Source organism: Barbatula barbatula (assembly GCF_947034865.1).
Source record: "Barbatula barbatula genome assembly, chromosome: 6".
NCBI classification, from domain to species: Eukaryota; Metazoa; Chordata; class Actinopteri; order Cypriniformes; family Nemacheilidae; genus Barbatula; species Barbatula barbatula.
Genome location: NC_136765.1, coordinates 23,694,906 through 23,710,742, shown reverse-complemented (window position 1 = coordinate 23,710,742; position 15,837 = coordinate 23,694,906). Strand labels below are relative to the sequence as shown.

The following is a 15,837-nucleotide window of genomic DNA, read 5'->3' as shown; positions in this document are numbered from 1 at the left end:
TGATGTTTCTCAAGTTTTGAGAACATTTTTATCCAAAAAGACTTACAAAAGAGAAACATCACAGCTTTTGTTCTCCCCTCGGTTTGAGGTCATCCATCGCACTGCTGTGGTAGTCTCTCAGTGAGGTTATGGAAGATTTAGTTTCACGAGCAAATAGTTTTTTTCCCTGTCGTGATTGTTTTCTGAAGCACCACCACCCAAGAGGAAGTGAATTTCTGTATCAAGGCAGTGCAGGTTTCCTGGGCTTGTTGTCTTGGGAGGACCTCACAGAGGCGGCTAAGAAAGAGAGCGAAAAAAACATTGTCATTTAGTTTCAGTCTGCAGAGCGCGCAAGCATTCAGCAGAACGCAATGGAATTGTGGACGGGCTTGTATCTCATGGGCTTTCTGAACATGGCTTTTGGTTCTCCCGAGGCATCTTATAGCATTCACTTGAACAAACTCTCATTCGAGGACGCTCAGAATCATTGCAGACCTGGTGGTTTTCTCACCAACCTGACACGCGAGGCAGAAATCGCAGCGATCCAAAAGGCAATCTGGGAGAAAAACAACAAAACCGCCACCTCGTTCTGGATTGGACTAAAGAAGAATAAAGGTCAGTGTGTACATCAAACCAAACCTCTTAAAGGATTTCGCTGGACGGCGTCCGACAGCGAATATTCACACGGTTTTAAATGGAAAGAAGACCCCATGGGGACTTGCACGGATGAACGCTGTGGACTGTTATGGGTGGAATACAGCGACTCGGAGACGAAAAACATTGCGCTGGGGGATGCCTCCTGTAAGCAAAAGTATCCGTTTATCTGCAAACGGAACTTCGCAGTGCCCTGTCCATCACCATCGATCCTTGGCACCCATGACATCATAATACCTCAAAATGACCCTTACACGCGTCACATTATCTGCAGTTCTGGGGCCAAGTTCACTTTGAAGTGCTCGAATAACCTGGTTTGGAATGTCGAGGGTGACGAAAACTCGGACGTGTCTCAACTTTGCCTGCAGTGTGAAAGCGGCTACAGACGTGTTGCTTCTGGAAACTGTGTTGATATTAACGAATGCGAACTGGCCAATCCATGCAAGCACACGTGCCAGAACACAGACGGCTCATACAAGTGTAAATGTCCCTACAATGAGGACTCGGATGTCTGCGGGGAATCAACAACACCCACCACGGATCTGGAAAACAATGACGTACATCCAACATATTTAGATGTGAACAAGAATCAACCAAATCCTGTCAGCAGAAATGAGACAGCAGTAGAGATTGAAGAACAGGATGGAGACGTTTCCAATATTGTGGTACCTGTGATTATAGCTCTTCTGATTTTCGTGGTTCTGCTGGTGATCGTAGCAGCCATTGTGAAGGGTTGCCTGAGGAGGCGCACTGTGAAACTGGCTCAGAAGAAGGCGGAGGCCGTGGCATTGAATGGGTCTAACTCCATGGAGAATGGGAATGAAAATAAACATCAAAGTGAGAGAGATTGTAAACTGTAAACACAATTTGTTTTGACACATGCAGACTAAAGAGTTTTTTCATATTGGAACATTTACGTGGGAGGTTGTCACACACAGGCATGGAGTGTAGTTACTGACTATTCGTTGTGTTATTTAGATTTTTTTCTTAAGATTAAAATCAGGGTCTTTATGCAAATGTGGATAGGAGAACATATTTGATAATTACATGTATAAAGCTTCCTTGTTTATTCTTTCACTGCTTGGATGTATAAATGCGGACATTTCAGAACTGTATATATTATCGTGTAAAATGTTACATTTGAATTTCTCATTGTTTTTTTATTATGTTTCTCACAAAAGGTTTATGAGAATAGTAGATTTTTTATATGAATAAAAATGACGTTGAAGCTACTAACGCCTATAATTGTTTCAATACTGTCCCCATGACCTGACAGATATGCCTAAATCCTGGACACTTTAAAAAATGCTCGGTTTGTCACAAAAAAAGAACAAACCTAACTGCTGGGTCGGTTTAAACCGGGTTGTTTGAACCAGTCGTTGGGTTAAATAAGTCATTTTTAGGTCAATTTAAACCAATGGTTGGATTTGTCTCTTTTTGATTCAGAGTGGGGAATCTATTTGACTATAATAAATAGTCCAGGCTAAGAAAAAAATAGTCCCTTCAAGAAAAAATTTACTTACCAAGCCCTTTTTGTGTTAGCCAATCAAAACACTTGTAGGTGGCTCTCGGCCAATGTGTTTGAGGCAGGAGTGGTTGTTTGGGTGACAGATGAAAGACAGGAAAGCGTTTAGAAAGGCTGTTTAGAAACACTATTGCAATTCCTTCTGATGCTGTTAGGGGCACTGAAAATACACAGAGACGCTTTGAAGATGCATTCAGCAATATTTAAATGAAAATAATAAGCTGTACTATTATTTACAAGATCTGTAGCAAATTATATTATGCCTTTATAGACGTAAAACCTCACTTTTAATTCAAATATATATACAGTGCACCGTGACCAAAGACCTTTTTTTATTTAGATAAATAAATAAATTGCTGTTAGAATACATTAAAATACATTAAGCACACCTGTAGACCAGCTTTGAATTACATTAAGCTAGAGTTCCAGCTCAATATTTCACAGACTTCAGATCAGACTTTATCATCGGACATATAACCAAACAACATTAACACTACACAAGAATTGTAAGCTATTAAGTTTTTCAACCCCATTTGAAACACACACAAACAAGGTTAGACCTATTTTGCGTACTATTTTTATGTCAAATAAATGAATAATTATTATTATTTACTTGACAACTTAAATTTTTTACAATTTCAAATTACAAATCGTTAAAATTAAATGTACAGCTGTCTCTCTGTGTTTTAATGTAAAAAAACACTGACTTGCATTGCAGAATGCTTGCACCTCCCCTTTACACATATAGCATCACATGCTTACTCGCATTTATTTGCATATTGGATTGTCAATGAGTTTTCTAACTGCTTATCCAAAACTTTGCCGATATTCTTTCCTTGCATTGCAAACATCGTCCAGTAAATGCAAATCAAGTTTCCTCAAAACCACCACCAGTTTGTTTGAATTAAACAAGAAGCTGATGTTATTTACAGTATATGATTTAATCTGGACACTTTTTCAAATCTTTCAACAACAAAGTCAAATACACCAGTAACACTTTAGAATGACTTTTATCAGTAAGTCATTAACAAACATTGTCAGGAGCTCATAACGTATTAAAATACGAAAATATAAAAATAAATAATACTTTTGTGAATGCCCATCAACGAATCTTTACATAATGTTTGTTAATGCATATAATGACTGCTATTTTAAAGTGTTACAAAAGCATATGGACGAAAAAAACAGTTAAATAGCTCATACTTTAATGACAACAGATGAAAAATCAAGGCTTCTGTAAACACTTCCTACAGTGTTGTGGTTCTGGATGTACAGGTGCCGTTCCTGTATGTGCTGCCCGATTCCAGATTATCCGGCTGAAATTCGTCCACACTGTATCCTCGACTCTTTAGAGCCGTGGCATAGTAATCTATGGGTTCCTCCGTGGCGTTTTCCCACCACCTGAGACATAAGATCCTCTGGAAGGAGCGCCTGAAGTTGTCCGAAAGAAATCCGTACAGAATGGGGTTGGCACAGCTGTTCGCATAGCCTAAAATCACAGCAAGCTGACTGAGGGTGGCATTGTGCCGTTGAACAAACACGCTGACGAGCTGCACGATGTGAAACGGCATCCAGCAGATGACAAAAACAGTTACGACTATCATGACCATGAGGGTGATCTTCCTCTCGGACTTTTTGCGCTGCTGCCAGCCCGCTTTTAACGCCACGACCCTCATCTTCACTATTATGAGGATGTAACACATGCATATGGCGATGACGGGAAACAGAAAGCCCATCAGAAAGGCATAAATCACGAACACAGCCATCCACTGCCTTTCGGGCTCGGGCATCTGCATGTTGCACGCCACGGATCCGTCCGAATTTGGTGCAGTGGTGGAGAAGACGACGATGGGTAGAATGACCAGGATTGAGAACATCCAGACCCCCAAGTTGACCATTTTGGCGATGGTGGGTCTCCGGTACCGGGCGGCTTTGATGGGATGCACCACCGAGATGTAGCGGTCAATGCTCAACACGGTGAGACAATAGATGCTGGTGAACATGTTGATCGCGTCGACGCTTAAAACCAAACGACACAGGAGAGACCCGAAGGGCCAGTGGTGAAGTAGCGAAGAGGTCACCAAAAAGGGCACGCTCAACATGAGTAACTCGTCCGCGATCGCCAAGTTCAAAATGTAGATATTTGTCGCAGTTTTCATCTTGGCGTATCTGAAGATGACATAAATCACCATCGAGTTGCCACATAGTCCAACCAAACACACCACGGAATAGATGAAGGAGATGAAAATCGCGCTGCTGCCGTGAGAGTCCCCGTTATGCGTATCGTTGGAGGAGTTTAACAGATATAAACCGTCCTCCAGGTTCTTGAAGGTGTCGTTGGGCAGCATTCCGACACTGTTTTGGCTGTGCTATGGATTTAAAGTATTCGGAAAAGATCAGAGGATGCTCGCATACATGCTGCAAGAGTCCTGAAAGCGCATTCCGTGTCTCTGTCGCTGTGGCGGTGCGCGGCGCTTTCAGCACCGTGGACAGTTACTCCACATCCACGCGCATCACATTTACAGACGTCAGACGTGCAAAATGACGCTGCTCGGGTCTTAATGGGGTTGGCAGCGTGTCTAAGGACGCAAAATAGTTTATTGACGCCAAACAGAACTAATTTTCTATGTCATTATAAATAGAAATGATGGAACACGCGTGGTTTGTTTTATATGAAAGAAAACTGATGTGTTATTCAAACAGTCTTTCCTGTTCCTTATTAAAAGAAATGGCCTGAAATTGAATGGTTTTTACTATAGTTCAGCTTTATAAGGAACCTCTTATTTTTTCTTTTATCTTGACTAAAAGGATGAATTTAAAGGATAACATTTGCGTAGTGCATTTACGTAAACTGACCAATGGGCCACAGGAGTTTTAATGAGCAGCAACAGCATCCCAAGATGGTTTAATAATCTGTGCAATGTATCATTTGTTTGTATGACCTTATACCTGCTTTTGTTCAGATAAACTTATGCCACGACAAACCGGTGTGACTCAGACTGCATTAAACAATTCGATATCCATAGGGGTAGTAAGATAACAGGAAGGTTACTTTAAAAACTAAGAGGTGCAACCTTAAAGGAGTAGTTCACCTTTAAAATGAAAATTCTGTTATCATAAACTCACCCTCTTGTAATTTCAAACCTTTATGACTTTCTTTCTTTCGCAGATCACAAAAGAAGATATTTTGAAGAATGTTGTAAACAGCCTCCCATTCACTTGCATTGGTTACAAAGACTGTGCTGTTCTGTCACCAACACTTTTCAAATCTTCTTGTGTTCTGCAAATAAAAGAAGGTTTGAAATGACACGAGGGTGAGTAAATGATGACAGAATATTCATTTTGAAGGTGAACTACTCCTTTAATGTCTTTTCTCTCTAAAACCAAATAAAAACGTGTGTGACACAGCAATGGGAATTTAAAATGCATTACAAGAAACATTTAACAAACTCTTGGTTCGCTATAAAGAACCTTGATGCATTCAAGTGAACGCATATATTGGCCTCTTTCACCATGTATGGTGTATACTATTGTATGCAATGTCTAAAAATATCAACAAATTAACCTTGTGTGGAAACATATCTGTGCTTATTTCTGGCACCACCTAGTGATGGCTTCACATCTGAAGAACATAATTTTCCTAAAGGCTGCGGTAGTCTCTCAATGTGTTTAGTAGATTAACCATTTTCTTATCTTTGCTTCTGTACCTAAATACTTTAGAAAACATTGCTATGCACATTTTCTAAATAAGGCAACACTGTGTGTAGCATCTCATTTCTTAAACCCCCATGTTAGAAGATGTATCTCATGGTTGGAAAAGACATTCCTATGTTTCAGAAGGGCAACAGGCCTGCATCAAATAGACAACAATTAGGGATATGTACATCTTCAATGGGAATACGGCCCCACAGAGTCCTGACCTGAACCCTTTGGTAAGTCTTTGCTGGAGAACACTTGATGGAGTTGCTTGCAGTCTCCTGTCATCAATATAAGATCTCAAAAACGATTGCATCTCTGGATATATATAAACTATCTGCCCCCTTCAGACCGCCAGCGACACAGCGAGGCGACCTCATTCATTTCAATGGGGAGTTGGGGGTTTCCGGCGACACTGATCGTTGGCGTTAGGAAGTGGCCGTGTTTAGTGACGCAACAAAGTTGAGTTTGCTCAACTTTATGCAAATGATTAGCGACTTCCAATAGACGTGGAGCTCACGTCATCTGTCTCTTGTCAGTTACTGCAGGGTTTGTTTATAAGAGTTACTAGAGCCACCAAAGCTAGGGACGCCTTCTAACCACCTCTTAGCATCTCTAGCGACACAGTCACTGGGCGGTCTGAACGCACGGTTAGGCATGCTAAACATTTCACACCCCAAACACATTTGATCTCTTCACTCCCAAGCTATTTGCTCAATTTGATAAAGCTCACATTTTTGAAATACCATTAATAATAGCAAAAAGTTGACCCTCATCTGTCAGAAGTATAGTGATACCTCACTTTCTCACAGAAGGCCCAGGCATCACAGCACAATATGTGAGAAGCAGATGGCTGAATTCACACTATTCTCTCTCAGATTCTCTCTCTCGACTGGACGGAAGCCAAATCCTTCAGCAGGTGTTTCTTTCACTATTCATCTATTTAAGCCTATTAAATGACCTATAGATATCATTTCATGTAAGTGAACTGAATTCCTGACTAACAAGAGATTGTTTCACAGGTGATAATGTGGTTTATGTGTAGCTAGATTTATGTTTAGCTAATTCCTAAAACACATTGTTTTTTTATTGATATGCCTGATGTACAGACCCTCACAATTTGTTTGTGCTAACATAAAGAATTACGACCTTTACCCGTTTACCTGTTTTAACAGTTCACCCAAAAATGAAAATTCACCATTATTGATTCCCCCTCATGTTGTTCGGAATCATTCTTCTGTGGAAAACGAAAGATATTTTGAGAATTGTCTCAATGGTTTTGTGCACACACAACGTTGTTTAATCACCAACATTCTTAAAATTATCATACATTTTTTGGTTAACTATAACTTTGCACACATTTTTGAGACCAACTCGCCTCAAGCTCAAGCCATTGATCATTTCTTTGCTTACCTGCAAGCAAAAACCCATGTGACATAAAATAAATCATTAAACGTGTTGCTTATTAACTGCATCAAAGTGCTTTAATAAGTTACACTTCATTGATTTAAAGAACCCCCGAGCAGCATCAAGCTTCATGCTTCCGAGTCTTCAAGTTCCACTGCGGTCCGGTAGTCCCCCAACGCCTGCTCAGTCCACCCTAAACTTGCCCGAACGTCAGCCCTGAGTTTATAGAGCAGAGCATCTCCAGGCTGGAGCCACAGAGCTTCAAAAAACACACACACAAAGACAGATGTTAGTATAAAAAGGCCCTCTGTTAATAGCCACCATCACCTTCAATAATCCGTCTGCTGTTTATTTCAAGAGGTGTGAACATGTCCTGAAGTCACCCATGCTCCATTAAGAGTTGTGCCATTAATCGCATTGTCTTTACAACATCACACAGCCTCTCGTATGCTTTTCTATTTTCCTCAAACAGAGACCGACATCCCGCACCGCATTTCCACAACCAGCTCTAACAGGCTGCGAGAAAAAAAGACTAGGCCAATAAGAGGACATCTACTTTTTAGTTCCCACAAGAGGGACTATTTGCGAGCAATTTGCCAGGTGCATTTGCATAAATTACCATGGCTCGGCAGGCACCTTTATCTGACAGTGTTTTGCAAAGGTGCTTTGATTTAGAGTGCTCGCGTGTGTAAAAGCCGTGGAGTGAGCTAATGTGTAAAAACTCGCGGGATAAGCGTTCAATGTATCTATTAACACCTAACAAAATAAGAGAGTTTGGAAATGAGCGCGGGAATGACGAGTGATTACTCCATTCACACAGAACAGAACATGGACACTCATTAGTTACCGAGGGCCATCTGTTCTCCAAAACCCCACCTGTCGCGATTCAGCCGTGCCGTCTAAAAAAACTCAGACTTTTCATGTTAGGAATGCTTGTGCATCCCTGAGTTTCAAACTTATACATTTGCAGCATGGCAAGAGGAAATCAATAATTGGTTTACACTGTAACCATAGTAACCACCTGTCTCTTGTTTTAAATCCGGAGGGACATGGGTACTGCGTTAATTCCCTCTGGGGTCTGTTTTTTCAGAGGAGCCGCGTGGCTGAAGCCAACACGCTTTTGTCCTTTTGTGTGTGAAGGTGTGCCTTAAAGCCCTCCATCTGCCTCACACATACACACACAAACATAATGAGTAATGATTGCACACATACTACAAAACAAGTGCAAAGGTTGTGCGTTCGATTCTCGTGAAACGTACAAAAATGCATATGCATGTGAATGCACAAGTCAATTGGGATTACCAAACGCATTACTGTAATGTTGATATCAATCATTATGTCACAGATATGCTGTAATTCAATACAGAAGCAAATACAAAGTCTACTGAATAAAAAACCTGCAGCGTATACCAGAAGTTACTACCAAACAGATTGGAATGAACGCTTTCAGTCCTTCATATTTTTTGCATGATGCATCAGGGAGTGGACATGACATCTGTGGACATGACATCGAAGACACAGATTATCACACACTTGACTGTCTGAATAAAGACAGCTTTGCTATCTCCTCACAACATCTCATTTCATCATCTTGACAAAGCCCTTCACAGAGATATCACACAATGTTATCAGTCAATAAATAATGGTCTGATGCGCAAATCTTCATGTAAAGTAAGTGATGTATCATATATTTCACAAAAGGATTTTTTACGTATAAGCTTTTATATTCATGTCCATGAAATCAAGAAACCCCATTTGCTGCAGTTTCTGCTCACTAATTAAGTAAATGTATGATGACTAATGCAGTGTCATTCTCCTGTAAAGTGAATGTGAGATCTGTATGCTAGCAAGTAACCCTACTTAATAAGCATATGTAACTTGTAGCTGAGTGGGACCCTTAAATAATACCGGAAATATAAAAATATAATTACCAATAAATGTCATTCTGCGTCATTTCTAAATGAGTGGAATTAAAAACACTGGCTTGAATTTTTTTGCCTGCACAAAGGGTTGAAGAAGCGTTATATATACATAAATAATATAAAATGGGTTAAAAATACTAAATAATGAAGACGACGTGTTGGAATCAAATTCAGATTTTTACATTAAATGTGGACGTTAAAGCAAGGCTATTATACTTTACTAAAAGGTGTGTCATTACGGGTATGCACACTCACAAGTCTTTTTTGGATGATGCCGCCAGCCTCCTGCGTAAAGTGAAATGAATCTATGTTTTACACCACGGACAATAAACAACTTTGTGAACTGTGAACAGACTGAATTATATATGTGTAACGCAGACACTCAGAAGAGTTTTAAACTGTTGATTATTCATTTAGAGCTTAACATTTTATTTTTCAATATGAAAAAATGACCGAGGTCCGGACCTCATAGCTGGCTGCGCCCATGCTTCCTACTATGTTGGAGTGTCATACAAATACTCGTCCTGAATTATGAATGATATTATCACATGTGTAGTATTAACATCATATCAATACTCGTGTTATTAATAAAGGTGGTGTGTTCAGGCTCACGTCGCTCACCTTGCGTGAGGTCCTCCTCGGCTGACTGATGCTGTCTGAGTGAGCAGTAAAGATTGGCTCTGTTAAAGTACACGTGTGCAGAGAGCGGATTGAGGCGCAGAGCCTCATTGAAATCCTGCAGTGCTTTAGGAATCTTGCGCAGCAGAGCGTGAGTGATAGCTCGGTTGAGGATGGCGGACTCATTTGATGGGTCCAGTTCAAAGGCTCTGCTGTAGAACTCACACGCCTGTGTAGCAGAAGAAAAAAGACTTGAGTGGATTTCTTCCTGAGAATAGTGTGAGAATTGATGCCAGTTTCACCTGCTCAAACTGTCCGTTGTAAAAGAAGAGAGTGGCAGCATTGAAGTGTGCCAAAGCGTATTTGGGATTGAGGTTAATGGCTTTTTGATAGTCCTTCATGGCGCTGGCTTTATCCCCCATTAACTGCTGGATCAGACCTCGGTTTGTAAATAGCAGCTCGGAGTGAGGGTTATACTGACAGATAGAGGAAAATAAAACATTTTCATGTCATTTAGTTGAAATAGTATGATGTTCAAACTGCTCCTTTCCCTTAAATGGAAGTGGATTGTTATTCAGTATGAAAAAATCAATATTTTAGACATTCAGATCTACTATCATGTGTTTCAAGAAACTAAAAGGAATTTAACAGCAGTGCCATGTTTGGTCCTAATGTTTACATCATAGGCAATTTTTTATATATCGAAAGCCACACAACAACCTCTATAGCAGCGTTTATATCCTGCAGCGCTGCAAACGTGTTTCCCATCTGCAGACTGACGACAGCTCTGCCTTCATATGCCGGCCAGCATTTGAGGTTCACCTCCATCGCCACAGTGAACTGATTCCAGGCTCTCTGGAAGAATCCAAAAACCTGCCGTAGAGGACAGAATATCGATGCAGCTCAGCACGAATCAATAAAGAGCAGTCAACCGACCGTCTGCAATATATCTTTCTAAGATAATGAAAACAAGAATGATCACACAATGAAAGATGTATAGTATCTGCATGTTTCCTGTTGATCTATAGAAACTGTCTATCTCACAATACAGAAACATCCTGTTTTTTTAAGAAAATTGAACATCACATACAAAGACATTTTGTACCGTTAAAGGGCAGAAAAAGAGATATCGACTGGGTCAAATGAATGTCTTTGCGGGATGGCTGAAACGAAGAGAAGCCATGACTGGTAGTATGCAGGCTTTGAGTAATATTTAGATTTACCAAGCAGGTTACCAATCGATTCAAATGTTTCAGGTGCATGAAAATATATTAATTCTTAAAACACGCTTGTCCTTCAAGCTATAAAAGGAAAAGGTCGACCAAATGTAAATATTTCTTCTGTATTTACTCTCCCTCACATCATTGCAAGTTGGATGAGTCTTATGAAGGAATCAGACGGTTTGTGAGCTTGAGCAACCAATTCATTCAAAATCACTCAATTTAAATATATGGTTTGTGTATGAATTTTATTTTACCATTTGCGAAACAAGGACATTTTTCCTTGTTTCACAAACGTTCACAAATAGAAGAAAAAAAGAATTTGGACCGACATGAGGGTGAATAAACAAAGACAGAATTTTCATATTTGGGTGAACAACATCTTAAAAGAACCCATCCAACATTATTTCTTTAATCGTGTAACAGATAACTTGAATGGAATCAGTTAAATTATCCGGTTCATAGTCATCAGTTCCTCAATAATTCTAGTTTTTTTTCCACTGAGATAAATCAACTAAGAGTAATAAATGTAAAAATCACTAGGCAACAGCACATGGACAAGATTTCATTTTTGGAAATATTAAATGAATTGACTTTCCCATGCCAGCTGGCAAATTTTAAAACATATATTGCTATACTGAGAAACAAATACCATTTCATGATTCATTAATGAACTTGTTGTATTATGCAAATTTACAGCATGCAAATGTTTGTCAGAAACAAGATGATTCTTCGAGTGATACCTGTAAATTGTATGCCAGGCCGATGCGGGCATTCGAGCAGAGTGGATTTAGGTGCAGAGCAGTGAGAAAGTCTCTCTGGGCGTTATTCATGCCATGACTGTGGCCATAATCCATGAAAACGTTACCTCGGCCCACATAAGCATCTTGTGAGAAGGGATCAAGTCTTATAGCTTTACTGTACCGGTAGACAGCTTCCTCCAACTGTCCAAGCCTAGAAAACAGACAACAGACATCAATTATACACTCAAAGCTGTGTCCTTATTCGGTTTGCTAATTAATTCATCTGATTTGTAATTACGGACTTCGCTGCAGCATTTGCAATTCAAATCCTGCATTACAGCCTTGTAACATCCCCAGCATGAGCATTTACCCAACATGCAGTTCAAAAAGGGATAAAACGAAAAAATCTGCAAGTACTGTGACAGAGTTGTGATGTTGTGGAAGGACATTTACTTGAGCTCTAAAAGCATTCTGTTTGTGTTTTAATGATAGTTCAGTGATCTGTGCATCACATCAGTAGGGTTCTTGAGTTATGGCTTTCATTACAGCTCATGTAGAGAGATCAAACACCCTGTCTATAATACATTGTTGGTCTGATTAAAGTACGTCTCAACCCATTGGAAGCCCAGAGCCTTTTGAAAGTGAATCAATAAATGCATTGACAGAATCAGCAATGCTTTGTCTACATTATTTTCAGTGTACTGTGTGATAATAGAGCATTAAACACATCATTTGTTACAGCTTCATAACAAACAATATTTATTCGTATAGCAAAGTAGCTATAGTCAAATTTATCAGTCGATCAAGTTCACATAATCGGAATCCTTCATTACCAAAATGGACTGCATTGATTCTCCAGTTCAACTCATTGACTCGATCTTTAAGTTGGTTAAGTGGGAGGTAAGGGAAGATGATTGACTATCAAATAATTCACACAGATGTTTTGTATGGTTCCAGTTGACTGAAAGATGTGTGGGTGAGCTGTTCGATACATATCACCAGAAATAATACAATCAGAGTCTCTTTTTTTATATTTTGACCTATCCATTTCATTTTTATTTCATTTTCTGCAAATAAATGTAAAAATAAACCTTTTTTGGGGCGAGGGAAATGTTGTTAGTAGTTCGCAGAATGAAAAAAAAATATTTTACCTAAACAGATACCTAAAAAGAGTCATTTCAGAAAAACTAAAGACATTTTTTTCCGCAGCTGTATTTCAATATGGTAGTTTTGGACTGAACTCTTTCTATAAATCCTCAGTAATCCTTCATGAAAAGAGACAGACCTGTGATGGATCACGCCCAGAGTATGGTGAATTATTGCATCATCAGGACGCTTTTGTGCTGCAGCTGTAAAATCCTACAAATAATGTGCACACATTTTATTTTTGTACATAATTTACAAATATTACTGTTACTACTAATCTCCATAATATTATATTTAAAGTAATCATAAATTCTAAACTTGTCTTACTTGGAAAAACGTAACATTACATCTGTAAATTGGTTCCATTTTATACCAGAAATATGGTAAAAAAAACTGAAAAAACGAAATAACGCAAACTCTTTAGCATGTGTAAAATGCTTTCAAGTCCTTGAACAAACAGATTACAGAAGCTGCCGTACAATCGATGTTTCTCACTTGTTAACTCTTGCTTACCTGAAGGGCACTGCTATAATCATTTAACTCCACATAAAGAAGGCCACGGTTTATCAACACTTTGAGATCAAGCTCCGGCTCTCCATCCAGGAGCAGCACGACGCTGTAGTCCCTGAGCGCCTTGAAAATCAAAGAAAAGTAATGCAAGAGCAAATAAATAAATCTGCATTAAACTGCATGTGCCTAAGCTCCGTGCTTATGAAAATCCATACTGCATGTGTTTGCATACATATTTACATTTACGATTCCATGTTACTGAGTGAAAAAAGTAGCAGATACAAAGTAAACCGTCACCATGTCATAATCCTGCACTTTCTGGTGACAAACGCCACGGTTGTAGTAAGCGAATGCACACGCGGGGTCCATCTGGATTGCCACAGACAAATCCTCGACTGCTTTCTCGTATGCCTAAAGATTCAACCCATATCATAAAATGTAGCATTTTAATCAAATTGCAAAGTCCTGCTTCGCCTGTCGCCGCAGACCATCAACCTTAAGTGTGAGGCAAATCTGTTCAAATGATGTTTTCACACTTACTTTCAGATAGAATTGAAGAGCTCCTTTATACAAGTAGGCTCTGACACTCTTGGGCTGGATTCTAATAGCTTCAATACAGTCGTGTATGGCCTTTGCATATCGCCCTTCAGCCCCATAAAGGGCAGCCCGGCTTAAATGTACCTTAAAACATGAATAACATGTTTTAAACATGAAACGTTCTCTGCATGACATGCATAGAATAAATCAGTCAAGCCAGATAAAACTCAATATGTTCGAATAAACATAGAGGTTCAAAAGTCTGACACCACCAACATTAAAGGCTTCCGTTTTGCATTTCATGCTATCAGCGATGCAATTTGAACGACAAATGTAATTGACAAATTTACATATGTTCATTTTAGCAGATGCTTTTATCCAAAGGGACTTACAAATGAAAGAGTATTTAACATTTTGTCAAAAAACGGACAACAAACCTTGTCTACTATGTTTATACTGTATGTAAGAAAATCGACATTAATCATAATTTACATGAATATGTATGTCTGCCTTTTGCTTTAATAACAACACCCAGGCACGCTTACATGGCCTTTACAACTATGTGCAAACCATGATTCGTGTTTTTCCAGCTAATTCGAGTATGAACAAAAAAAGCCTCATGTCTACTTTAATCAAGTTGTGCTTTTAGACATTTGGACTGTATTGGATACGATGTACCTGATAAAGGTCGGGGTTTATGCGCAGTGCTGTATTAAAGTCCTGCCCGCTCGCTGAATCTCGAAGGTATGTGCGACAAAGTCCTCTCTGATGGTATGCTTCAGCGAGGTCTGGCTTCATGCTCACAGCGCTGTTGAAAGCATCTAAAGCCTGTAGCAAAAGAGAGTCTTCGCTCTCCTGAATTACAAAATAATAGTGACAGACATCACCATGACAGAACATAACAAGATTTGTGTCTCTGTTTCACACTGCAGATGGATATGATGATGACGGTTGCTTTCATGTATGAATGTCTCATTTATTACCTGTAACAGAGGCAACTGTGCCATACAGCACACGCCAAAAAGATGAAAGGCTTCTGCAGCTTTTTGTACACTAGAGCGTTTCGCTTTATTGGTATCCAGCATTTCCAGAGCTTTTCCGAAACTCTCCACTGCTTCCTGTGTACGATACACATCATAAACTCTGACACAGTAATCCAACCATGCTGCAAAATGTTTACACTGGCATTGATGCTCTCTGATACTGTCTGACAATCAGACCAAAGCATGAAAATCAAGAAATCTTGAAAGCAAATCAGAAACAAGTACATACTGCGCAAACAAACTAGAGACTACCTTACAAAAACAGCACATCTGTCTTTCTCTTCATACATTTAAACTCTTACAAACAAGGTGCTTAAAATGTTCTTCACAGCGATGCCATAAAATAACCATTTTTGGTTCCACAAAGAACCGTTTAGCAAAAGGTTCTTTGTGGAACCGAAGATTCTTTGAAGCTTTTTTTAAGAGTGTATAAACATCACAGACAGACAGATAAAAAGCAAGATATACAGACGGATTTATAGACAGATGGATGATAGATGGACAGATACACAGACAGACAGACGGATAGATGGTTGCTTAGCAACTATAAACAGTCTGCTCTATGTACTCCTAAAGGAGGAAATTAACCTTTTGCAGATACAGAATTATATATATAGTCCCAATAAAAATTGAAAGACCATTTCAAATGTTCGTTTAAACAGCATTTCTTGATATATTGTGTTTGCAAACAAATGCAAATAGAAACAATATTTTTCATTTGAAATTTGTGAGAAATATTGTTAGTAATTCACAGAATAAAACAAAAAAGACAATTTTACCTAAAACATATACATATCAATAGTAAATTCAGAAAAATAATAATAATTTTGAAATGGT

The 15,837-nt window shown here is 39.2% G+C and overlaps 2 protein-coding genes across 2 annotated transcripts; one reads left to right on the top strand and one right to left on the bottom strand.

The window, feature by feature from the left end:
- The first annotated feature begins 315 nt into the window (after positions 1 to 315).
- Positions 316 to 1,859, top strand: clec14a (C-type lectin domain containing 14A). Its single transcript, XM_079458213.1, has one exon. The coding sequence runs from the start codon at positions 351 to 353 to the stop codon at positions 1,491 to 1,493; it is 1,143 nt and encodes a 380-aa protein (XP_079314339.1). The 5' UTR covers positions 316 to 350; the 3' UTR covers positions 1,494 to 1,859.
- Positions 1,860 to 3,405: 1,546 nt separating this feature from the next.
- Positions 3,406 to 4,506, bottom strand: sstr1a (somatostatin receptor 1a; the record flags this gene model as incomplete). Its single annotated transcript, XM_079459492.1, has 1 exon — positions 3,406 to 4,506. One exon carries the CDS (start codon positions 4,504 to 4,506, stop codon positions 3,406 to 3,408), a length of 1,101 nt encoding a protein of 366 aa, XP_079315618.1.
- Positions 4,507 to 15,837: the final 11,331 nt, after the last annotated feature.